General features: G+C 39.6%; 1 protein-coding gene across 4 annotated transcripts in view; it reads right to left on the bottom strand.

Moving 5' to 3' along the window:
• Window positions 1-8,066: 8,066 nt before the first annotated feature.
• The window catches only part of SHPRH (SNF2 histone linker PHD RING helicase), a 94,738-nt gene continuing 76,752 nt past the window's right edge, over window positions 8,067-26,052 (bottom strand). For 3 of the 4 annotated variants that reach the window (XM_070461458.1, XM_070461459.1, XM_070461460.1), the window contains 3 exons: window positions 25,467-25,645; window positions 14,296-14,376; window positions 8,067-12,939 (listed from right to left, as the gene is read on the bottom strand). In XM_070461458.1, coding sequence (XP_070317559.1) covers window positions 12,843-12,939; window positions 14,296-14,376; window positions 25,467-25,645 — 357 coding nt within the window. In that variant the 3' untranslated portion in view covers window positions 8,067-12,842. Of the gene's footprint in view, window positions 12,940-13,270; window positions 13,580-14,295; window positions 14,377-25,466; window positions 25,646-26,052 lie in introns of all 4 variants that reach the window. The other variant, XR_011485623.1, reaches the window with a different exon arrangement.

Raw genomic sequence — 26,052 nt, 5'->3', positions numbered from 1 at the left:
CAAGAATATTGGAGTGGGTTGCCATGCCCTCCTCCACGTGGATCTTCCCAACCCAGAGATCGAACCCAGGTCTCCCACACTGTACGTGGATTCTTTACCGTCTGAGCCTCCAGGGAAGCTAGGGCCATGCGAGTACCTGAAGGAAAAGCATTGCAGGCAGAGGGAACAGCCGCGTCAAAGACCCTGAGAAAGGACACTTAGCATGTTCCAGGCACAGAAGGACTCTGAGAACGAAACAGACTGATAGAGAAGGTGTGTGGGAGACGAGGACAGGGAGGTGGCAGGGACTCAGATCCGACAGGGCCTGCCAGTCTTCATGGAGATTAGGCTTCTTTCTGAGTGAGTTGAATAACCAAGAGAATTTTGCACAGAGCTGGGACATTATCTATCATTTATCTTCAAAGGATCACGTTGGTGGCAATGTGGGGAAAAGGTCCTCAGAACCTGTCAATAACTCAGTTAAGAGCAAGTATGGTGGGGCTGGTGGCAGCTTTGGAGGTGTTGAAAAGTGATTGGAGTCCAGGTGTATGTTGAGGGTGGACTGATGGATTAGATGTGAAGGATGAGCAGAGAAAGGGATCAGGATGACTCTGAGATTTTTGGCTTGAGTAAGGGAAAGACCGTGTGCCATTTACTGAGATACAGAAAATAGCCAGTAGCTTTATTTTACACCATTAGTTAACAGAACTTCCCATTGACAACTTCATTTAGTTTTTGGAAAGTTTGGGGAGAACACTTGGCTTCTATAAGTTTCTCTTCCTTTGCATGCTTAGCCACTCAGTTGGGTCCGACTTTCTAGGGATGCTGGGACTGTAGCCTGCCAGGCTCCTCTGTCCACGGGCTCTTCCAGGCAAGAATACTGGAGTGGGTTGCCATTTCCTACTCTGGTGAATCTTCCCAGCCCAGGGGTCAAACATTTATCTTCTGCATCTCTTATCTTGGCAGGTGGAGTTTTTTTTTTTTTTTTTTTTTAATCACTGAGCCACCTGGAAACGTCTGGAGCCAATAATTTGGACTTGAATTCTGGGGAAGTTTCCTGGTAAAGCCTCTCATTCTGCTTATAAGAGAGGCTAGCTTGTCCATGGTTTTCTGTAGAATAATTGCAAGAGTGGGTGAAGATGTTAGCTTTAGGGTCTCAGTGATGCTCATAAAAGGAAGAAGAGAGGGAGAAGGAAGGAAAGCAGGAAGAAAGGAAGAAGGGAAGGAAGGGAGAAGAAAAGGAGGAAGGAAAGAAAGGAATCATTTAACCCTAGCTTTTTAAATGATCAACCCTAGGGTTAACCATTTAACCCTAGAGACAGCAGGTATACTTATGGTCCTCTTGAGGTAGGCGAAGACTTTTTAGTGGGAAAACTAACATCATAGAGTGATATTACATTGATATGACATATTTAAATGTGTGGGCAGATGTCATCCACACTATAGTTTCAGAATGCAGTAAATTCACATTTAAATCTCTTGAAGTACAATATAGCAGAACTTACATGACTATATCCTTCTTTTTTTTTTAGATGATTTATTGACAGGCTAGAAGGACAATGAAGGTGATTTCTGCCATGCCAAGTTGGTGCCTATAATGATAAAGACATCAAGTGTATTTTCAAATTCTCTGTCAGTAGACAGCAAATCTTTTACTACACAGTAAAGAAGATTATACAATTAAATGTCAATTGCTTTGAAATGTTTCCATTTATAAGTGTTCAAAGGTGTCCAAGGGCAGTCTTTTACTATAATACAAATATAATTTCTTTTCCCTGTGGCTCCATGTTGGCATTTTAGCATCAGATTTAGATTTTTAGAGCAAACCATGACAATCTTCCAAATAAACTTGGCAAAGAATATGGTCACTTACATACACAATATTCTGAATATTTCAAGCCAACTGAGCTTACACTAGTGAAGTAAAAGTCCAATTTATGGAATTTTCCTTTTAATATATGGTCTGTGTTATTACCATGGAAAATGATTAAGTCTTTCTTGACTTGCCAGTGGTTCTAAATTTTGCACCCCCAGGAGATACTTGGTTATGTCTGGAAACATTTTTGGTTGTCATCATTTTGGGGGTGGAGTAGGCTAATAGCATCTAGTGAGTAGAGGCTAGGGATACGGCTAAACCGCTTATGGTGCACAGGATAGTCAGCCCAGGAAAGAATCATTCAGTCCAAAATGTCATTAATGCTGAGGTGGAGAATCCCTGGCTTAGGCCGTTGCTCATAGCTCATTCCATAGCTCACAACACAATTGCAGTCCTTTAGCTGAGCCTTACATTTCTATTGTTCAGCTCAATATTTGAGTGCCAAAGGAAGATCGGCACTATGTTGCATTTCTTGGATGGGAAGAACACACTACTTTGAGGTTACATGGTTTACAGTCATCAGCTGTGTTGAAAGACCATTTGATTTTTCATTAGAAACTGGCAAGTGTACCAGATTAGGGCTTTACCAAGAAAATCACGGGGCTTCCCAGGTGGCTCAGTGGCAAAGAATCTGCCTGCAATGCAGGAGACGAGACTTGGGTGTGATACTTGGGTTGGGAGCATTCCCCTGCAGAATGAAATGGCAACCCACTCCAGTATTCTTGCCTGGGAAATCCCATGGACAGAGGAGCCTGGCGGACTATAGTCCATGGGGTCACAACAGGAGCAGGACATGACTTAGGAACTAAAACAAAGACAGAAGAATATCATGAGGGTTAAAGATATTTTGAAAGATAATAGTCACCTTTATTTCACTTCTGAGAACCTTATCTATGCCTTCGTTAGCCATTCCAGTCCCAAGGCTATCTCTTCACTTGAGTGTCAATTACAGCTAACAACTCGAGATGCTACACACACACACACACACACACACACACACACACACACACACGATTTTAACTGTGGCTGCCAGATATCAATGAGATTCACAGGCCCCTGGTACAATATTCTTGACAATGTGTGCCTGATATTTTGAAGACCATCTGTCTCATTTTAATCTAGAATACACTCTGCCAAAGGTTTTGCATGCCAAATGACTTTTTAAAAAATCTTGTGCTGTGTTAAAGAATGTTTTAAAATATTTTTATTGAGGTAAAATTCACACACCATAAAACCCAGCCATTTAAAGCGTTCAGTTCAGTTCAGTTCAGTCCCTCAGTCGTGTCCGACTGAAGTGTACTGTTCAATTTTTAAAGTACACTCACAGAATTGTGCAACTATCACTACAATCTAAGTTTAAAACTTAGAATCTTCATTCTCCCATAAAGAAATCTCATAACTATTAGCAATCACTCTACATACCCCAGCACCCTCAGACCTAGGCAATCAGTAATGAATTTTTTAACTCTATATAAATAGAAGCACACGGTATTTTACTACTGGTTTCTTTCACTCAGAATGTTTTCAAGATTCATCCTTTAATAGTATGTATCAGGGATTTTTTTCCTTGTGTTGAAATACTATTCCATTGTATATTTACAATATTTTGTTTATCCACTTGTCATTTGATGAAATGAACAAGTTTTAGGGTGGGACCCTGATTCAATATGACTTGTGTCCTTATAAAAAGAGAGACACCAAGGGTTATGAGTGAGTTTCCCAGTTGGCTTAGTGGTAAAGAATCTGCCTACCAATTCAGGAGCTGTGGGAGACGCGGGTTTGATCCCTGGGTGGGGAAGAATCCCTGGAGAAGCTAATAACAACCCACTCCAGTATTTTTAGCTGGAGAATCCCATGGACAGAGGAGCCTGGTGGGCTACAATCCTTGGGGTTGCAAAGAGGCGGCCATGACTGAATGACACGTATGCACACGTATGCACACACGTATGCACATAGAGGAGAGACCATGGGAAGGCACCTTGATCTTCAATTTCTAGCCTCCAGAACGGTGAGAAATAAATTTATGTGTTTTAAGGGACCCAGTCTGTGGTGTTTTGTTATGGAAGCCCTAGGTGACTAATATGCTTAGGAGTGGAATTGCTGGGTCATGTGGTAACTCTATGTTTAACAATGTGCAGAACTGCCAAATTATCCACAAGCAGGTCTTCATACGAATATATGTTTTCTTTTTAGTAAACACATAGGAGTGGCAGAGCTGAAAGTACTATGTTTAACTTTTTAAGAAATGGACAAATGGTTTTCCAAAGAGACTGTGCCGTTTTACATTCCCACCAGCAGTGTGTGCAAGTTCCAACTTTCCATTTCCTTGTCCAAACTTGTCATTGTCTGTGTTGATTATAGTCATCCCAGTGGGTGTGAAGTGGTACTTCATTATGTGTTTCTTTTTTTCCCCCCATAGGGTTTATTTATTTTTTTGAGCCCTTTTAGGTTCACAGCAAAATTGAGCAGAAAGTAGTGTTCCCAGAAAACTCCCATCCATGTCTACGCCACCTCAACTCTCCCACTGTCAATATCGCATGTCAGAGTGGTGAACTTGTAATTTATTACAATTGATGAAACCTGCTTCGTCACATCTTTATCACCCAGGGTCCGTAGTTTACATTAGGTTTCCCTCTTGGTGTTGTAGACAATGGAAAATAACACGGATCCACTGTTGTAGTTGTCCTGTGGAACTGTTTCACCCCTCGGAAGTCCTCTGGGCCCTGCTTACTCATTCCTCTCCCCTCCCGCAACCTCTTCATTAGGGTTTTGATGTCTTTTATATCTTCCTAGTGACTAATGCCGTTCATCATCTTTCCATGTGCTGATGGCCACTGGTCCTTCTCAGAGGGGAGATACAGGTCAAGTTGTACAAACTGTTAGCTCTGAGTATGTACAGCACGGTGGCCGTAGTTTGTCTCTTACATTTGCCTGTGTTCACAGGTTGGTTCTTTACCCCTAGCATCAGCTGGGAAGCCCCATTAGTGATATACTATTGTGCCACTATGAAATATACATAGTATTTTTTAAAGTAATTTTATATAACTTTTAGATTTATTAAGCTTTCGGTATCTTCGTTTTGAAATAAAACATGTCTATTAAAGATTCCTTTGCCCATTTAAAAATTGGATTGTCTTATTGCTGAATATCAGTGCTTTTTAAAGGTCCAGTTTGCCTCTAGCACGAGAGAAACACTATAGTGTATAATACTGAACGGTGGTCTTCTGAGCAGGTTTCATTGTTCCTTCATGTCTGGGATCCAGTGACTGTCAAAGTAGTTGACTTGTAATTTCAGGGCAGAGGCACCACTTTTCTTGGCAGCTGGACTCATAGGAGTCCCAAAGAAACAAACAGCTTTAGGCAATTTTCAATAAATCTTATGTAACAGTGTAACAGTTTCTAATATCACAATCAGAATAGAATCAAACAGTACATCTTACTATTTAATGTGAAACACACAGGAATAGCACAGCTAGAGGAAAAGTGTTAAATGATTTTAACGTTCATTAGCTCGTTCTCTTTATCAGACAGGATGTCTGCCAATTTTAGTAACCCACTCAACTCTTCCCTAGCGTCAACAGTGTTTGTCAGTTATTCCAACCAATTAAATTCAGCAACTATTAACTGTACCATTGGAAAAGACCTTAATGCTGGGAAAGGTTGAGGGCAGGAGGAGAAGGGGGCAACAGAGGATGAGATGGGTGGATGGCATCATCGACTCAATGGACATGAGTGTGAGCAAACTCTGGGAGACAGGGATGGACAGGGAGGCCTGTCATGCCGCAGTCCATGGGGCTGCAAAGAGTTGGACATGGCTGAGCAACTAAAAAAACAATAGCGAAAGTTTATTGCACACCCAACAACAAACATTTAATGCCTTTTCTACTGAATTCATTGAGTTACTTGATGTTTTAGAAAGAAATAGATGCATTCTATGTTTACTCATTTTTTAGAAAAGGAAATAGCAGCCTCCCTTTTTTAGTATTTATTATTCATTTGGCTAAAGAGATTCTGGAACTTAGCACTGAATATTTTGGCAGAAAGAAAATCTAAAATGGAAAATGCCATGGTGATTTAACTACCAGATTTAAAAGAGCCTTAAAGTTCACTTGTACTTAAAAACTTCCAGAAATTATTTCACTAACTCCTTTTGAGAACTCATGCTGTGTTCAAAATTTCCTTTCTCCATGGAGAATCAATGTCGTAATGGATGCTTCAGGCCTGTTCTCTGACTTCAGTAAAGCAGCTCCTCCCTGCTGGTATCTTATAAGGATGAAATTCTTCACCACAACTATTTACCTGATAGTATGAGTAGCTCTCATGTTCACCTAAATAGGCGACATGTGACTGCCATATAAATGGATGGGAATCAAGGTGTTGGTCTGCATATTAAATAAGAGGAAGCTTGTTTTTTATAAATAACCCTCCACTCTGAATGAGTTCCAATATCTTCTTTCCACATCTTAATGGACCTCTATGCCGATCCCTGGAATTGTGTACATGGGAGTCCACTTACTGAGCCAATGATACTCATGTACTATCCTTTCTTTGGGGTGCAATCTTTATTCTTTAGATGTTTAAGTCACAGTTAAACAGTTTTGAGTATATTTTTAAAGAAACATTACAATGCTATTTAAAAGTGGTAGCATAAACCGTATCAACCATTTGTTTCTCCAAGGATAGCCTGGATCAAGAGTTCAACCAGAGAAACAAAACCTGTTAGAGATACATATTCAAGGATTTATTGCAAGGCATTGGCTGATGTGATTGTGGAGGCTGGCTAGGCAAAACTGAAGTCTAGAGGGCAGGCCATCAGGAAGGACAGGCTGGAACTCTAAGGCATGAGTTGAAGTTGCCGTCCACGGGTGGAATTTCTCCTGGGAAGTCTCACCGTCTGCTTGGAAAGACTCTCAACTGATTAATCAAGCCTGCCCAGCTCATCTAGAATAATCTCCTTTAAAGCCAGCCAATTATGGACACTAGTCGTATCTACGAAAACATTTCATAGCCACACAGTACCTGATCAGTTGAGACTACAGCCCGGACAAAATGACTTGTAAATCTGACCATCACAGGTGACGATAATTTCTGTGTTCCTGGGGCAGTCACAGAATATCACTTGTTTACATTCATGTGGACACAGCTTTTAAAAGCTGCTACATGCAAACTCAACCATTTCAGGTTTTTTTTTTTAACAAAGTATAAGGTGTACAATTAAATGGAACCCTTTGTTTTATAGTCTACCAGACTTGCAAACACAGCTCCCGCTGTGTGGACAGACTTCCTCCTACAATAGGCCTTTGCCCATGATCAACAAAATTGTGCATACAGCAACTTACAACATGGCCAGAAAAATTTGCCCAGCCCCTGCCTTGCTCCTGCTGAGGAGACACTGAAGTTAATTTAAAAATAGGCTATTATAGTTTTCAAATTTTTTGGTCTCAGGATCTTTAGGTGCATCAGAATTATTGAGGACTCTGAAGAGCTTTTGTTTACATGGGTTATGCTTGCCAGTTTGCTTTGCTTTGCTTGCCTGCTCAGTCATGTCTGACTATGTGACTCCACGGACTGTAGGCCACCAGGCTTCTCTGTTCATGGGATTATGCTGGGAAGAATACTGGCGTGGGTTCCTCCTCCAGGGGATCTTCCTAACCCTTCCTAACCCAGGCACACAGTCCTAGTCTCCTATGGCTTCTGCATTGGCAGGTGGATTCTTAACCACTGGAGCCGCCTGGGAAGCCGGTTTGGGCTGCTACAAAACTCTCTCCTGGGACCTGCAGACTGTACACAGGGGGACTTCCCCTCTGAAGCTCATCTGGGGAACCTCTTCCTCCTTCTAAGGAAATCTGGGCACAAATGTCTGCTCCCCAAGGTACCAGAAGGATCAGTCATCAGAACCGCGACGCATACAAATCACGGATGTGAAAAGATCCCACATGCTGAAAATAGGTCCTTGCTCAAAATTGTTTTTTGAATAGGCTCTATTGAGGGCTTGGAACATAAGGGCAGGTTTACTAGGAGACAAAGATACCACAGGGGTTTGGAGATTAAGCTCTTTAACAAAAGGCTAAAGGGATGGAATATCTGAATGGCAGAAAGAAAAATTTACTGAATAATTTAGTCATCCATACAAAGAATTGTTACACAGGTAATGGAGCTTAAATTTTATTTCTATTTTGCAAGGAAAAAGCATAAGCTGTAGTACGAAGGATTTGGTTCCAATATAACACAGTTTTAATAAACAAAATCGGTCTTGAGAGTCACTGATATTAAATAATGGAATAGGGTTCAAGGGATGGTACAGGACCTTCAAAGACAAAGTATGCAGGACTCTGAAACGCTGACTGAAGGCAAAGGAAAGTTGCAGATGTCAACTTTGGTCCAGGCCAAGTTCTCCTGCTATTTTCTGTATGTAGTAGTCTGTTAACTCAGAAGCAACACCACATACCCACTATGAGAACTTGAGTTCCCTTTGCGGTTTATCCATTACTCCTTCCTTTAAAGGAAGGCTCACAAGTGGTTCATATTCAAGTCTTATGCGTGATAGCATTTATGTGAAATTCACAACGCAATGAAGGTACACAGAAATTCTTGTACAATATATAAACTGTAGAGCTGACTGATCCCACTTTGAAGAAGCATTATAGAAGTTTAGATTTTCTTTACCAGAGTAGACAGGTTTAAAACCTATTGCTTGCACTGTTTCATTTTAGTAGCATGTCATTTTTATATTGCTATGCCAGTAAGAAATTAACAAATAGCATATAATTGTGGAATTTTGTTTAAATTCTAGAAAAATTGAAAGATACTTTTTATTCAGCTTAACAAGGCCCGAGCTCTTGTAGCATAGGTGATTTTTGCATTTCTCAAAGATTATCTTATAATTTAATAAACATTAAAAAACTCAACCACAACTAAATATTGGGAGAACTTGCAAAGGAGAGCACAAGATTTAAAAGACATCATTTGTTTCTTTGTCTACTTAACAGGGTAACTTGGGTTGATGATTAATCTTGCATTGTTAAATTCAAATTCTAAATATTTTGACAAATACTGTCAAGTTTGATAACTATTTGTAAAGAATTTGTGGTTGTTTGTTGAATTATCATGTCAAGAGTTTTAAGTTTGTTATTAATACAGTATAAAAGGGACCAATCCCTAACAAGCTATCTCTAAAACATGGGCCATTCTGAGATCACAAAGAGAAAAGCTGAAGCTGCAATAAATACAGTATAGCTACCTGAGTTTGAAGCAAGAGACTAGGGAATTAGGTGTGTGTATTTCACAGTATATATAAATAAGTCTTTTCAGTCCTAGTAAGCTTGGATTCATTTGAGAGAGATGCAGGGCTTTCCTGGTGGCTCACTGGGTAAAGAATCCGCCTGCCAATGCAGGAGACTGAGGTTTGATCCCTGACCTGGGAAGATCCCATATGCTGTGACGGAACTAAGCCCACGTGCCACAACTACGGAGCCTCTGCTCTAGAGCACAGAGTGAGCCCATGTGCCGCAGCTACCGAAGCTGGTATGCCCTAGAGCCCATGCTCCACAATGAGAGAAGCCACTGCAATTAGCCCGTGCACCACAACCAAAGAATAGCCCCCAGCTCACTGCAACTAGAGAAAAAGCCCACGTAGCAACAAAGATCCAGCACAAGCAAAAATAGTTAAATAAAAAATGAAAAAAAGAGAGAGAGATACAGTCCCAGTTCCAAACACATTTCAGCTCATTAAAGACTTGAACTACCTTATTATTTTCCCTCTGTGTTTCATTAATAAAGTACTCATTTAAGATCAACTATTTTTAAGTACAGTGATATTTCAGAAAATATAAAAAGACAGGAGGTAAAAAATAAAGCCCTTTGTTTGCAGCCAAGATGTGGAGACTAGATTGCAATTTATTTTGAACAATTATTTGGGAGAACAGTCACAACTATGAGAAATGCTGGACTGGATGAAGCACAAGCTGGAATCAAGATTGCCAGGAGAAATATCAATAACCTCAGATATGCAGATGACACCACCCTTATAGCAGAAACTGAAGAACTAAAGAGCCTCTTGATGAAAGTGAAAGAGGAGAGTGAAAAAGTTAGCTTAAAGCTCAACATTCAGAAAACTAAGATCATGGCATTCAGTCCCATCACTTCATGGCAAATAGATGAGGAGACAGTGAGACTTCATTTTTTTGGGCTCCAAAATCACTGCAGATGGTGACTGCTGCCATGAAATTAAAAGACGCTTGCTCCTTAGAAGAAAAGCTATGACCAATCTAGACAGCTTATTAAAAAGCAGAGACATTACTTTGCCAACAAACGTCTGTCTAGTCAAAGCTATGGTATTTCTAGTAGTCACATATGGATGTAAGAGTTGGAATATGAAGAAAGTTGAGTGCTGAAGAATTGATGCTTTTGAACTGTGGTATTGGAGAGACTCTTGAGAGTCCCTTGGACTGCAAGGAGATCCAACCAGTCCATCCTAAAGGAAATCAGTCCTGAATATTCATTGGAAGAACTGATGCTGAAACTCCAATACTTTGGCCACCTGAGGCAAAAAACTGACTCATGTGAAAAGACTCTGATGCTGGGAAAGATTGAAGGTGGGAGGAGAAGGGGATGACAGAGGATGAGATGGTTGGATGGCATCACCGACTCAATGGACATGAGTTTGAGTAAATTCCAGGAGTTGGTGATGGACAGGGAGGCCTGGAGAGCTGCAGTCCATGGGGTTGCAAAGAGTCAGATACGACTGGGCACCTGAACTATCACAACTATTTTGAAGAAAGAATAAATGTTTATAAAATATAGGGTTCTGTGGTTTAAACAATTTTGACACCTTTTGTTGAAAGACCAAAACAAACAAAAAACGAAAACCATGCAGTATGTTCTATGGATCAGAAATTTAATAAATGCCCGGATTTCAATTTACACTAAAATATTTATTTAATTGATGACATTGTACAGAAATAAATAAGAGCAGTTTTTCTCTAATACAGATAGGTATATTTAACTGTTTATATTTTTATATTTCTCTTTATACAAAATTGAAGCATTATCAAATTACTTTCCCTAAAACTGTAGCACAAAAAGGAATACTAGGAAACAGAAAGAAATACTGAAACATGTTCATCATGAAATTAGAACCAAGGGCCTTCTGAATTGCAGCAAGGTATGATTTAGAGAAAGAACATGAGATTTGGAGCCAAGGGACCTGGGCTCCATTGTTTACTTGCTATGTGTCATAGGCATATTTCTCAGTATTTCTGAATCTCAGTTCTCCACTTTTAAAACAGGAATGTTATAAATTTCATCAACTTCACAGGACTGGTGGGCAAATTAAACACATAAATGTATAGGAAAGCTCTTTATAACACATAAAGAGCTACAAAAATAATAGTTTTGTCTAATTTCATATAAAAGAATCAATGCATATCTTCCTTCAACTGAAGAATAAGCACCAAAAATGTGTGTGTGTTTTCTTCAGTTGGATTATGTCACTCTATAAACCAGAATAAGAAAATGCACCTTAACTAAGCACCAAAGCCTCCTGGACAAATGTGTTAGTTTTCTGGACAACTAAGTAGGAGTTAATGAGTCCTGAGGGTCATTTGAAACTCTGAAGGCTCAAAGAAAATAAATCAAGAACATTTGCATTACATCAAATGGCTAGGATACAACAAGCTACTCCTTATTTAACAATTTCAAAGTCCATTAATTCTTCACAGAAGAAGAAACACTGGGTTATTATCCCTTGCAATTATTTGCTTCTGTGAATATGACATTCTCTTGTTACAAAGATCAAATGCTAGTCCTTGAGGGAAGTACTAGTGGAATGAAATAACAAACCCTAATATAAATTTAGATATTAGTGGTTAAAAAGTCTAGTTACATAAGAACATGGGAAAGAAAAAGAATCCAAGACATTAGTATGTAATAATGGTAAAAAAAAAAAAAACAAACCCTGCCATATTGCTATAATCATAAGAACTGAAATTATAGACACTGCAATATTTACAGATCAATCTTAAAACATAAACATTTAGTAATACAAATTAAAAGTAGAGAAAATAGACAATTTTAATTAAACATTAATACACTTAATAAAGCTACGTTAACTGCTTACACTGATAATATTTGACATATAATAGAAATACTTAAAGTGTTCAGTGTTTCGATTTATAGTAGCAAGATACAGAAAAAAGAAATAATTGTCTAATATTAACTTACTGTTGGAGCTGCATTACTCTGAAGTTACTATTTATGGAGTTACAGTCCATAACTACTCAAAGGACTGGGAGCTAATATAATTCACCATCTTTTAAAAATATTACTAATAAGATACTGGTGAATCCTGTGCTAAAGATACTGAAGGCTCTTCCAAAAATGAGATCTATGTTGGTTGAGTATGCCGAGTCATATAAAACTAGAATAGTTGAGTTACTCTCTTATTCTAACTTCTTTTTAAGACTGATCTTATCAAAAGAAAAGTACACAATACCTCTCTTAATTCCCTCAGATAGAGATATTCTTTGGAATAAAAATAAGCATTTTTTGTGTGTGCGTGTGTGCAATTGCTCAGTGGTGTCCAACTCTTTTGCGACCACCGTGGACTATAGCCAGGCTTCTCTGTCCCTGGGATTCTCCAGGCAAGAATACTGGGGTGGGTTGCCGTTTCCTCCTCCAGGGGATCTTCCTGACCCAGGGATCAAACCCATGTTTCCTGCATTGCAGGTGGATTCCTCACCACGGTGCCACCCAGGAAGCCCAAACATTTTATTAGGAGTGTAGAATTAAAGATCTTTATAGCTATTATGGAAATAGTATATTGAAAAGGACTCGAAAACTACTGGACTGTACAACCAAAAAAGCGATAAATTCATTCAACTAAGAACAGTGTTTACTGACATCTACTGGATTGTTTTACTTATAACTTTATTCTATTAACTATGAAAAATTTAAAGTACACTAAAGTCTGGACTGAATCACGTGTATTTCATTCAAGGTCTTCGGTGTCTTTGGTGAAGAGGTCTGCCAGGTCAGCCACGGTCAAGACAGAGGCCTCGGAATGCTTTGCGGAAGGGTTCGTGTGACTGCACGATTTTCCAAGTGAGCAGAATCAGAAAGAAACCCCAAGAAATAAATTATTATGTTTGTCTTTAAATACTGTTCTAGTCTCATAATAATGTAAGACATAAAAATATATTAATACTATATTCTTAATATAAGAGTATGTTCCTAAGGTTTTATAACTGAGTTGTAAGAAAATTCTAGAAGATGATGGGATCATTATTACAACTTGTTAAAATTAGGAAAGATTTCTATATAGCATTTTCAAACTTTGACATAAAATGTTTTCCTCTGTAGACTTAATAAACAAAACTCCTTGCCAACTACTACTAAGGCTTTCGCCTTACAACTTACCTTCTTAGTATCCAAAGTTAATTTATTTCAAGAAACATTCAAGCTGCTGTTTTTATTGAGGCAGCTTAAATATAATCACTGAATTCTGCTACATTCGTGTCTGAGGCAAACAGCTTCTGAGGCAGCCTCTCTCTTGCCCACAGACACCAGTGAGAGGAGTCCTGGTTGCCAATGTCTGCTCTACTGTGCCAAGTACTAACACTCTGCAGAAACCATCCCTTCCAAGGCAATCATCTCTTCTGAGTGTATCTTCCAATCACACCTGTCTCACCAGAGGTCAGTTAGGCATCAGTTTATGTTTCAAAATGACTTGAAAGAAAATATATTAGGAAGTAAATGTTAGGAAGTTTTATGATTGCAAACTTAAGTTTTTAAAATTAAGGCTGCTTTTAGTCTCCCTGCTTCCGCTCCGCCTGTAAGAGTAATATCATAATCACCAGCCTAGTTTTAAGTTCACACCTTTTCACTTGCATGTGACCAACAAGTGTGCTGTAAGTTTCATGTTACAGATTTCAGACCAAGGCTTTTAGGTTGGGCGTAAAGATAGATTTCATTTAAAAAGTAATCCAGCATGGCAAGGAAATGTAGGATAGTTCTCCCAAAGCCCTCTGCTGGCAAAATATATATGGGTGATTGAAAGTATAATAGCTCTGAAATAAAGTTTCTTTAACAGCAGAACCGTTTAAATATTTTCATGTACTTGCTGTTGTTCAGTCTCTAAGTCACGTCCAGCTCTTTGTGGCCCCATGGACTGCAGCAGCCCAGGCTTCCCTGTCCTTCACTATCGCCCAGAGTTTGCTCAAACTTGTAATCCCTATTAATAAACTAAGTCAAGTATAGAATGCCTGGGGTATTAGCTGGGAAATTTTGGATAGGTAAAATGTCATACCTTGCTCTATAAAAAGTATTTGCACTTACATCTTTTGGTTGACTAAGTGATCTAGGTGAAGAAGTTCTACATGCTTACACAACCTTATATGAACAGGAAAACTTCTGCCATCCACTTGAAGTAAACTGTTACTTACCTCCTTTCAGCAGTTTTCAGCATTGCTTGCATTCTTTCTTCTATTGTCGCCTTTATTAAGAATCTGTGTACAATAGTGGGTCTAGAAGGTACATAACAATGATAAATTTAAAAACACGTGTAGAACAGTTTAGAACGAATAAACTTCATATATTACATGCTATATTTATCAGTCAGTATCTGCTGTGGCAGGCACTAAACCAGGTGCTGGGGTGAGGGGGTTTGGTCAACAGTGAATACAACAAACTAATCTCAATGAACCAATATCTACAGTATCTACTGAGGGAAGACGTAATAAAAACACCATGTAAGACATTTTCAGGTACAGACAAGGTCATGAGGAGGCTGACATAAGACCTGAAACATGATTGTTGAGAATAGGTGGCTATAAGCAGAGGAGGAGAGCGAGGAGCAATCTGACAGAAGCAGCAGTAAATCAATGCCAAGTCAGAGCACAAGCTCCAAAAGTCTGAGGGGCAGAAAGGAGGCTAGCAGGGACAAAGCATCTGGTGAGGCAGAGGGAGGTTGGATTCCCTTCCTGCCCCGCCTCCTGCAGGGTGGCTTAATCCTCCTTACCCTGCCCCTAACATAGTATATGTATTTACTTATATTTATTGTTTACCACCTGTCTCTACCAACCCCCTACAACTAGTATTTAAGCTCGGTGAGAGCATCTCAAGTACTCAGAACAGTGCTTGGCACACAGAAGGAGCTCAATAAAAATTTTCTGAATCGGAGGAGCCAAGATGGCGGAGGAATAGGACGGGGAGACCACGTTCTCCCCTACAAATTCATCGAAAGAACTGAACGCAGAGCAAACTTCACAAAACAACTTCAGATCGCTAGCTGAGGTCATCAGGCGCCCAGAAAAGCAGCCCATTGTCTTCAAAAGGAGGTAGGACAAAATATAAAAGATAAAAAGAGACAAAAGAGCTAAGGACTGAGATCCGTCCAGGGAAGGGAGTCTTAATAGAGGAAGTTTCCAAACACCAGGAAACCCTCGCACTGGCAGGTCTGGGGGAAGTTTTTGAATCTCAGAGGGCAACCTGACTGGGAGGGGAAGAATAAATAAAACCCACAGATTATGTGCCTAAAAGCAACTCCCAGCAGAAAAGTACCCCAGACGCCCGCATCCGCCACCAGCAAGTGGGGGCGGAACGGAGAGGAGCGGGCGGCACTGCTGAGGGTAAGGACTGGGCCTGAGTGCCCTGAGGGCAATCGGAGGGAGCTTTTGTGAGTTACCAACTTGAACTGTGGGATAGCAAGAGAGAGAGAGAAAATTAACCGGCCAGTACACACTGCCGGCCGTTCCCAGAACAAAGGGTCTGAGCAAGTCCAGAGAAGAGCTCGCAGGCTGCGGACCGGCCCAGCCCCGCCAGAGGCAGGAGGCAGTGGGGAGGGGAAAGGGGCAGGCTCAGCCCCAAGGACCGCATCCCCTACCACACTGCAAACAGGCCTCCAGTTTCTAACCAAAGACTTCCTGAGATTCTGGATGGGCGACATCGGGTCGCGGCTAGACACAGGGCGCACGCGCCCAACCGGAGCGGGCTGGGACTGGGGCTGGGGACGCGGAGGGGAGAAGGCGCACGTACCCAACTGGCGTGGGCGGAAACTGAGACTGGGGCCGCGAAGGGGAGAAGGCGTACTGCACCCGGGGAGAGTGCGCCCGTCAAGCTCCTGGCTAACTGGGCCGCTTGGACAGGGAAGGCACAAAACGCAGGCGCAGCCTTTTGTTCCGCGCTTTTCTGGAACACCCGAGGGCTGGAACTGTGCGCAGCGCAGGGCACGCTCCATGTAGAACAGTCGGGAGCCTGAGCAGCGCCAGTCCCTTCCCGCACCGCGATGGAACTAGCAACCTGAATAGAGACCACCTCCGCCCGCCTGTATCAGGGAGGAAATTAGGCAATGAAGAGACCGGCAAACAGAAGCCAAATAAACAAAGGGAACCGCTTCAGAAGGGACCGGTGCAACAGATTAAAATCCCTGTAGATAACACTGACTAAACCAGAAGGGGCCTGTAGATATCGAGAAGTGTAAGCTGGAATGAGGTACTATCTGAAACTGAACCGAACCCACACTGACTGCAACAGCTCCAGAAAAATTCTTAGATATATTTTTACTTTTTTTTTTTAATTAAAAAATTTTTTTTTTCTTTTTTCTTTTTCCTCTTTTATTTTCTTTTAAAATTCCCTATTACTCCCCCATTACTCCTTAACTTTCATTTTCATAGATTTTTATGATTTTAATTAGGAAACAAAATTTTTTTTTTTCTCTTTTTTCTACTTTCTTTTTCTCTTATTTCCTTTTAAAGTCCTCTATTACTCCTCTACTACTCCTTAATTTTCATTTTCATTATACTATAACCTTGCCAAAAAAAAAAAAAAAGAGAAGCCCTTTTTTTAAACCGAAATTCACATATATTTCTAAAATTATTTTGTGTTTTGGTTTCTGTTTTTAATATTGTATTTTTAAGAGTCTAACCTCTACTCTAGATTTTTACTCTTTGTTTTTCAGTATATGATATAAATTGTGGATATTTAAGAATCCAATATTCAGTTCCCATTTTTATTCAGGAGTGTGTTGATTACTCTCTCCCAATCTTGACTCTCCATTTTCTACCTCAGAACACCTCTATTTCCTCCTTTCCCCTTCTCTTCCCAGTCCAATTCTGTGAATCTCTGTGGGTGTCTGGGAACAGACAACTGCGTAGATCTGTCTCTCTCCTCTTGAGTCCCCCTTTCTCTCCTCCTGCTCATCTCTATCTCCCTCCTCCCTCTCCTCTTCTTCATGTAACTCTGTGAACCTCTCTGGGTGTCCCTCACAGTGGAGAATCTTTTCACCATTAACCTAGAAGTTTTATTATCAGTGCTGTATAGTTGGAGAAGTCTTGAGACTACTGGAAGAATAAAACTGAAATCCAGAGGCAGGAAACTTGAGCCCAAAACCTGAGAACACCAGAAAACTCCTGACTACATAGAACTTTAATAAGAGACCGTCCAAAAGCCTCCATACCTACACTGAAACCAACCACCACCCAAGAGCCAATAAGTTTTAGAGCAAGACATACCATGCAAATTCTCCAGCAACACAGGAACACAGCCCTGAACATCAACATACAGGCTGCCCAGGTCACACCTAACACATAGACCCATCTCAAAACTCATTACTGGGCACTCCATTGCACTCCAGAGAGAAGAAAGCTAGTTCCACGCACCAGAACACCGATGCAAGCTTCCCTAACCAGGAAACCTTGACAAGCCAATCGTCCAACCCCACCCACTGGGTAAAACCTCCACAATAAAAAGGAACCACAGACCTCCAGAATACAGAAAGCCCACTCCAGACACAGCAATCTAAACAAGATGAAAAGGCAGAGAAATACCCAACAGGTAAAGGAACATGAAAAATGCCCACCAAGTCAAACAAAAGAGGAGGAGATAGGGAATCTACCTGAAAAAGAATTTAGAATAATGATAAGAAAAATGATCCAAAATCTTGAAAACAAAATGGAGTTACAGATAAATAGCCTGGAGACGAAGATTGAGAAGATGCAAGAAATGTTTAATAAAGACCTAGAAGAAATAAAAAAGAGTCAATTAAAAATGAATAATGCAATAAATGAGATCAAAAACACTCTGGAGGGAACCAAGAGTAGAATAACGGAGACAGAAGATAGGATAAGTGAGGTAGAAGATAAAATGGTGGAAATAAATGAGGCAGAGAGGAAAAAAGAAAAAAGGATAAAAAGAAATGAGGACAACCTCAGGGACCTCTGGGACAATGTGAAATGCCCCAACATTCGAATCATAGGAGTCCCAGAAGAAGAAGACAAAAAGAAAGGCCATGAGAAGTTACTCAAGGAGATAACAGCTGAAAACTTCCCCAAAATGGGGAAGGAAATAGCCACCCAAGTCCAAGAAGCCCAGAGAGTCCCAAACAGGATAAACCCAAGGTGAAACACCCCAAGACACATATTAATCAAATTAACAAAGATCAAACACAACAAATATTAAAAACAGCAAGGGAGAAACAACAAATAACACACAAAGGGATTCCCATAAGGATGACAGCTGATCTATCAATAGAAACCCTCCAGGCCAGAAGGGAATGGCAGGACATACTTAAAGTAATGAAAGAGAATAACCTACAACCTAGATTACTGTACCCAGCAAGGATCTCATTCAGATATGAAGGAGAATTCAAAAGCTTTACAGACAAGCAAAAGCTGAGAGAATTCAGCACCACCAAACCAGTTCTTCAACAAATGCTAAAGGATCTTCTCTAGACAGGAAATGCAGAAAGGATGTATAAATGTGAACCCAAAACAACAAAGTAAATGGCAACGGGACCACACTTATCAATAATTACCTTAAATGTAAATGGGTTGAATGCACCAACCAAAAGACAAAGGCTGGCTGAATGGATACAAAAATAAGACCCCTATATATGCTGTCTACAAGAGACCCACCTCAAAACAAAGAACACATACAGACTAAAAGTGAAGGGCTGGAAAAAGTATTTCATGCAAATGGAGAACAAAAGAAAGCAGGAGTCGCAATACTCATATCAGATAAAATAGACTTTCAAATAAAGGATGTGAAAAGAGACAAAGAAGGACACTACATAATGATCAAAGGATCAATCCAAGAAGAAGATGTAGCAATTATAAATATATATGCACCCAACATAGGAGCACCGCAATATGTAAGGCAAACGCTAGCGAGTATGAAAGAGGAAATTAATAGTAACACAATAATAGTGGGAGACTTTAATACCCCACTCACAACTATGGATAGATCAACTAAACAGAAAATTAACAAGGAAACACAAACCTTAAATGACACAAAGGACCAGCTAGACCTAATTGATATCTATAGGACATTTCACCTCAAAACAATCAACTTCACCTTTTTCTGAAGTGCACACGGAACCTTCTCCTGAATAGATCACATCCTGGGCCATAAATCTGGTCTTGGAAAATTCAAAAAAATTGAAATCATTCCAGTCATCTTTTCTGACCACAGTGCAATAAGACTAGATCTCAATTACAGGAAAAAAATTGTTAAAAATTCAAACATATGGAGGCTAAATAACACGCTTCTGAATAACCAACAAATCATAGAAGAAATCAAAAAAGAAATCAAAATATGCATAGGAATGAATGAAAATGAAAACACAACAACCCAAAACCTATGGGACACTGTAAAAGCAGTGCTAAGGGGAAGGTTTCATAGCATTACAGGCTTACCTCAAGAAACAAGAAAAAAGTTAAATAAATAATCTAACTCTACACCTAAAGCAATTAGAGAAGGAAGAAATGAAGAACCCCAGGGTTAGTAGAAGGAAAGAAATCTTAAAAATTAGGGCAGAAATAAATGCAAAAGAAACTAAAGAGACCATAGCAAAAATCAACAAAGCTAAAAGCTGGTTTTTTGAAAAAATAAACAAAATTGACAAACCATTAGCAAGGCTCATTAAGAAACAAAGGGAGAAGAACCAAATTAACAAAATTAGAAATGAAAATGGAGAGATCACAACAGACAAAACTGAAATACAAAGGATCATAAGAGACTACTACCAGCAGCTCTATGCCAATAAAATGGACAACTTGGAAGAAATAGACAAGTTCTTAGAAAAGTATAACTTTCCAAAATTGAACCAGGAAGAAATAGAAGATCTTAACAGAGCCATCACATGCAAGGAAATCAAAACTGTAATCAGAAATCTTCCAGGAAACAAAAGCCCAGGACCAGACGGCTTCACAGCTGAATTCTACCAAAAATTTAGAGAAGAGCTAACACCTACCTATCTTACTCAAACTCTTCCAGAAAATTGCAGAAGAAGGTAAACTTCCAAACTCATTCTATCAGGCCACCATCACCCTAATTCCAAAACCAGACAAAGATGCCACAAAAAAAGAAAACTACAGGCCAATATCACTGATGAACATAGATGCAAAAATCCTTAAGAAAATTCTAGCAAACAGAATCCAACAACATATTAAAAAAATCATATACCATGACCAAGTGGGCTTTATCCCAGGAATGCAAGGATTCTTTAATATCCACAAATCAATCAATGTAATACACCACATTAACAAGTTGAAAGATAAAAACCATATGACTATCTCAATAGATGCAGAGAAAGCCTTTGACAAAATTCAGCACCCATTTATGATTAAAACTCTCCAGAAAGCAGGAACAGAAGGAACATACCTCAACATAATAAAAGCTATATATGACAAACCCACAGCAAGCATTACCCTCAATGGTGAAAAATTGAAAGCATTTTCCCTAAAATCAGGAACAAGACAAGGGTGCCCACTCTCACCACTACTATTCAACATAGTGTTGGAAGTTTTGGCCACAGCAATCAGAGCAGAAAAATAAGTAAAAGGAATCCAGATACGAAAAGAAGAAGTGAAACTCTCGCTGTTTGCAGATGACATGATCCTCTACATAGAAAACCCTAAAGACTCTACCAGAAAATTACTAGAGCTAATCAACGAATACAGTCAAGTTGCAGGATATAAAATTAACACACAGAAATCTCTTGCATTCCTATACACTAACAATGAGAAAACAGAAAGAGAAATTAAGGAAACAATACCATTCACCATTGCAACGAAAAGAATAAAATACTTAGGAGTATATCTACCTAAAGAAACAAAAGACCTATACATAGAAAACTATAAAACACTGATGAAAGAAATCAAAGAGGACACAAATAGATGGAGAAATATACCATGTTCATGGATTGGAAGAATCAATATTGTCAAAATGGCTATACTACCCAAAGTAATCTATAGATTCAATGCAATCCCTATCAAACTACCAACAGTATTTTTCACAGAACTAGAACAAATAATTTCACAATTTGTATGGAAATACAAAAAACCTCGAATAGCCAAAGTAATCCTGAGAAAGAAGAATGGAACTGGAGGAATCAATCTGCCTGACTTCAGACTCTACTACAAAGCCACAGTCATCAAGACAGTATGGTACTGGCACAAAGACAGAAATATAGATCAATGGAACAGAATAGAAAGCCCAGAGATAAATCCATGAATCTATGGATACCTTATCTTTGACAAAGGAGGCAAGGATATACAATGGAAAAAAGACAACCTCTTTAACAAGTGGTGCTGGGAAAACTGGTCAACCACCTGTAAAAGAATGAAACTAGAACACTTTCTAACACCATACACAAAAATAAACTCAAAATGGATTAAAGATCTAAATGTAAGACCAGAAACTATAAAACTCCTAGAGGAGAACATAGGCAAAACACTCTCCGACATGAATCACAGCAGGATCCTCTATGACCAACCTCCCAGAATATTGGAAATAAAAGCAAAAATAAACAAATGGGACCTAATGAAACTTAAAAGCTTTTGCACAACAAAGGAAACTATAAGCAAGGTGAAAAGACAGCCCTCAGATTGGGAGAAAATAATAGGAAACGAAGCAACAGACAAAGGATTAATCTTAAAAATATACAAGCACCTCCTGCAGCTCAAGTCCAGAAAAATAAATGACCCAATCAAAAATTGGGCCAAAGAACTAAACAGACATTTCTCCAAAGAAGACATGCAGATGGCTAACAAACACATGAAAAGATGCTGAACATCACTCATTATCAGAGAAATGCAAATCAAAACCACAATGAGGTACCATTACACGGCAGTCAGGATGGCTGCTATCCAAAAATCTACAAGCAATAAATGCTGGAGAGGGTGTGAAGAAAAGGGAACCCTCTTACACTGTTGGTGGGAATGCAAACTAGTACAGCCACTATGGAAAACAGTGTGGAGATTTCTTAAAAAACTGGAACTACAACTGCCATATGACCCAGCAAAACCACTTCTGGGCATACACACTGAGGAAACCAGATCTGAAAGAGACACGTGCACCCCAATATTCATCGCAGCACTGTTTATAATAGCCAGGACATGGAAGCAACCTAGATGTCCATCAGCAGACAAATGGATAAGGAAGCTGTGGTACATATACACCATGGAATATTACTCAGCCATTAAAAAGAATTCATTTGAATCAGTTCTAATGAGATGGATGAAACTGGAGCCCATTATACAGAGTGAAGTAAGCGAGAAAGATAAAGAACATTACAGCATACTAACACATATATATGGAATTTAGAAAGATGGTAATGATAACCCTATATGCAAAACAGAAAAAGAGACTCAGATGTACAGAACAGACTGTTCGACTCTGTGGGAGAAGGCGAGGGTGGGATGTTTTGAAAGAAGAGCATGTATATTATCTATAGTGAAACAGGTCACCAGCCCAGGTGGGATGCATGAGACAAGTGCTCGGGCCTGGTGCACTGGGAAGACCCAGAGGGATCGGGTGGAGAGGGAGGTGGGAGGGGGGGATCGGGATGGGGAATACATGTAAATCCATGGCTGATTCATGTCAATGTATGACAAAACCCACTGCAATGATGTGAAGTAATTAGCCTCCAACTAATAAAAATAAATGGAAAAACAATTTACTGAATGAACTATGTGGATCCTGTTGGAGGTAGACCAAGTTGGTGATGGAAAGGTGAGTTAGTTCTACTCTGACTGTAGCTGTTTTCCCTTTTCTCCCTCAACAAGGAGGAGGAACAGAGAGACTGCAGATCCTCTCCTCAGAAAGCAGAAAAATCTATATACTAGGGAAGCAAAGTAGGATTGTGAAGCAGTGTTGAGTGGCCTTTATAGACTTGTGGTCTTACATCTGAGATAAGTCCACTGTATGCTTTAGAAAACAATAAGATAAGGAGTCAGTGTTTAAAAATATAAGACAAGGTGAAAACAAACAGGGACCTCTCTGGTGGTCTGCAATTCCATTTCTGGGGCCGTGGGTTTGCTCCTGTTCAGGGTACTAAGATAACCACATGCAGTGTGGTACGGTCCCAAACCAAACAAAACCATCCCCGTCCCCCACAAAAATCCAAACCAAACAAAGAAAAAACCCAGTAAGACATAACTACATTTTAAATGATACTTGGTAGTACTTTAGAACAGTCTTGCATTTATTATAATGATATTACTTTGTCATATTTTGCTTGATGAATGTCTCTTTCCTGCTTAAAATTAAAGTCATCATTTGCTCTCCAGGCCACTGCTTACAGAGCAGGCCATGTTTCTGAGTGTGGCATACAAGACCTGCCAGTCCTCTACACTTACTTTATACTCCAGCAACTTCAAACTCCCGAAGGTCCTGAAAAACATCATGTTGATTTTCTCCTCTGTGTTTCTGCATAAGCAACTCTCTGCTGTGTGAGCACCCTTCTCTAGCCCAACTCTGGAGTAATTATTCCTTCAGGATTCAATCTAATGAAGCCTCTCCTGACTCTCTAGGTCATGAGAAATCATGCTCTTCTTTGTTGCCACAGTATTTTTATTTTTGCACATTCTACTGTAATATGTTAAATCATCTGTTCCCTGTATTACATAGTGATCTCCTTGGGGAAACAAGATTATATCTTATTCAATTTGAATCTTCAGGGTATAGTATATTTGTCATCATTGTTTAGTCACTGAATCACGGTGAACTCTTGTGATTCCACAGACTCTAGTCTGCCAGGCTCTTCTGTCCATTGGATTTCCCAGGGAAGAATACTGGAGTGGGTTGCCATTTCCTCTTCCATGGGATCTTCTGGGTCCAGGGATTGAACCCACATTTCCTGTATTGCAGGCAGATTCTTTACTGCTGAGCCCACCAGGGAAGCCTCCAGTGTCTAGAATAATACCTGACATACAGCAAGTGTTCAATCAATATTTATTTAACTAGTGCTTAGTATGGGTGCCACTACCCTTATGGCAGAAAGTTAAAGAGGAACTAAAGAGCCTCTTGATGAAAGTGAAAGAGGACAGTGAAAAAGCTGGCTTAAAATTCAACATTCAAAAAATTAAGATCATGGCATCCGTTCCCTCACTTCAAATAGATGGGGAAACAATGGAAACAGTTTTCTTGAGCTCAGATTTTCTTGAGCTCCAAAATCACTGCAGATGGTGACTGCAGCCATGAAATTAAAAGATGTTTGCTCCTTGGAAGAAAAGCTATGACCAACATAGATAGCATATTAAAAAGCAGAGACATTACTTTGCCAACAAAGGTCCATCTAGTCAAAGGTATGGTTTTTCCAGTAGTCATGTGTGGATGTGAGAGCTGAACCATTAAGAAAGCTGAGTGCTGAACTGATACTTTTAAACTGTGGTGGTGGAGAAGACACTTAAGAGTCCCTTGGACTGCAAGGAGATCCAACCAGTCCATCCTAAAGGAAGTCAGTCCTGAATATTCATTGGAAGGACTGATGCTGAAGCTCCAATACTTTGGCCACCTGATGTGAAGAACTGACTCACTGGAAAAGACACTGATCTTGGGAAAGATTGAAGGCAGGAGGAGAAGGGGATGACAGAGGATGAGATGGTTGGATGGCATCACCAACTTGATGGACATGAGTTTGAGCAAGCTCTCGGAGTTGGTGATGGACAGGGAAGCCTGGCATGCTGCAGTCCATGCGGCCGCAAAGAGTTGGACATGACTAAAGGACTGATCTGAACTGAGTATGGATGCATTAGAACAAATTGAAAGCATCTAATATCCAGGAGGTAGTGCATCTGAGAGGCTGTATAAAGGATAATTATCCATTCTGATATTTGAATAAAAGTAGTACATACTACATAATATTTACTATTAGGTTTACTTTAACTAATTATCTCTTATATTGGATCAGGAAGGTTGTAGTTTCCTAAGGGGAAGCATTTATAAAAGAGCTTTTTGTTTACAGATATGCATGAGATATGGCTTCTTTTAAATACTGGCTACTTCAGCCAATCAAAAATCAGTTCTTCTCAAAGTTATGACAGATGCCTTCAGCTTAATAGTTGTCTTAGGTATTTTAAGAAACTATCTTGATGAAGTGACCAGGGTAGCTTCTGAAGGAGGAAAGAAAAATATGAGAGCATTTGGGGATTTGCGGTTTGGAGGAGAGTCACTGGAAATCTCAAAATATCTTGTGGTCATATAATAAGAATTGAAAATTTAATATATAAGTAAGTCACTAAAAATGAATAGGTTAAGATGAACATGAAGAGTTTAAATGCTGATCTGTATCTTAGAAACAGGAGCAGATGTGACTGAGGTTAACTTCATTCCTTACTTTGTTTGTCCAATCCGGTGCACCCTTCCGATGGCCTGAAGCTCATGGGCAGGGTTCAATATGGGCTCCACCAAGAGAACATGAGTTGCTTCAATGATAGTTAATCCATTAGAACCTGTGTGCAGGGGCAGCAGCAAAATATTGATTTGGGGATCATACTTAAATGCTGACAGGTTCTCCTAAAAAAAGAAAGGTACATTAAATTTTAGCTGGATAGTTAAAAATAAAAGCAGGATACTATAGCTCATGCTAAAATGCTTAACGATATCCAGGTCATTGTGAAAGGCAATAATTAAGAAATTAAATGTAAGATGACAAATTTTAGCAAACAAAATCATGTGGCTTGACTTTAAGAAAAAAAAGTGTCACATAACCTCTTGTGTTCTTTATAATACATAGAAGAATCACAAGATACATGTATGTGATGTATGCAAATGAAACTATATGAGCTTAGAGGAAAGAAGGAGTGAGAGAAACAAAGTGTGAGAGTGGGTATAAGAGACATGAATCTGCTAAATTTTCACTTGGTCTTTTTTTTCGTGTTTTTCTCTTAGGTTTGTATCTGTTATTGTGCTGACTGTGAGGT

The sequence above is a fragment of the Odocoileus virginianus genome, chromosome 34, assembly GCF_023699985.2.
Source record: "Odocoileus virginianus isolate 20LAN1187 ecotype Illinois chromosome 34, Ovbor_1.2, whole genome shotgun sequence".
Classification (NCBI taxonomy): domain Eukaryota; kingdom Metazoa; phylum Chordata; class Mammalia; order Artiodactyla; family Cervidae; genus Odocoileus; species Odocoileus virginianus.
This window is presented reverse-complemented; position numbering and strand designations above follow the sequence as displayed.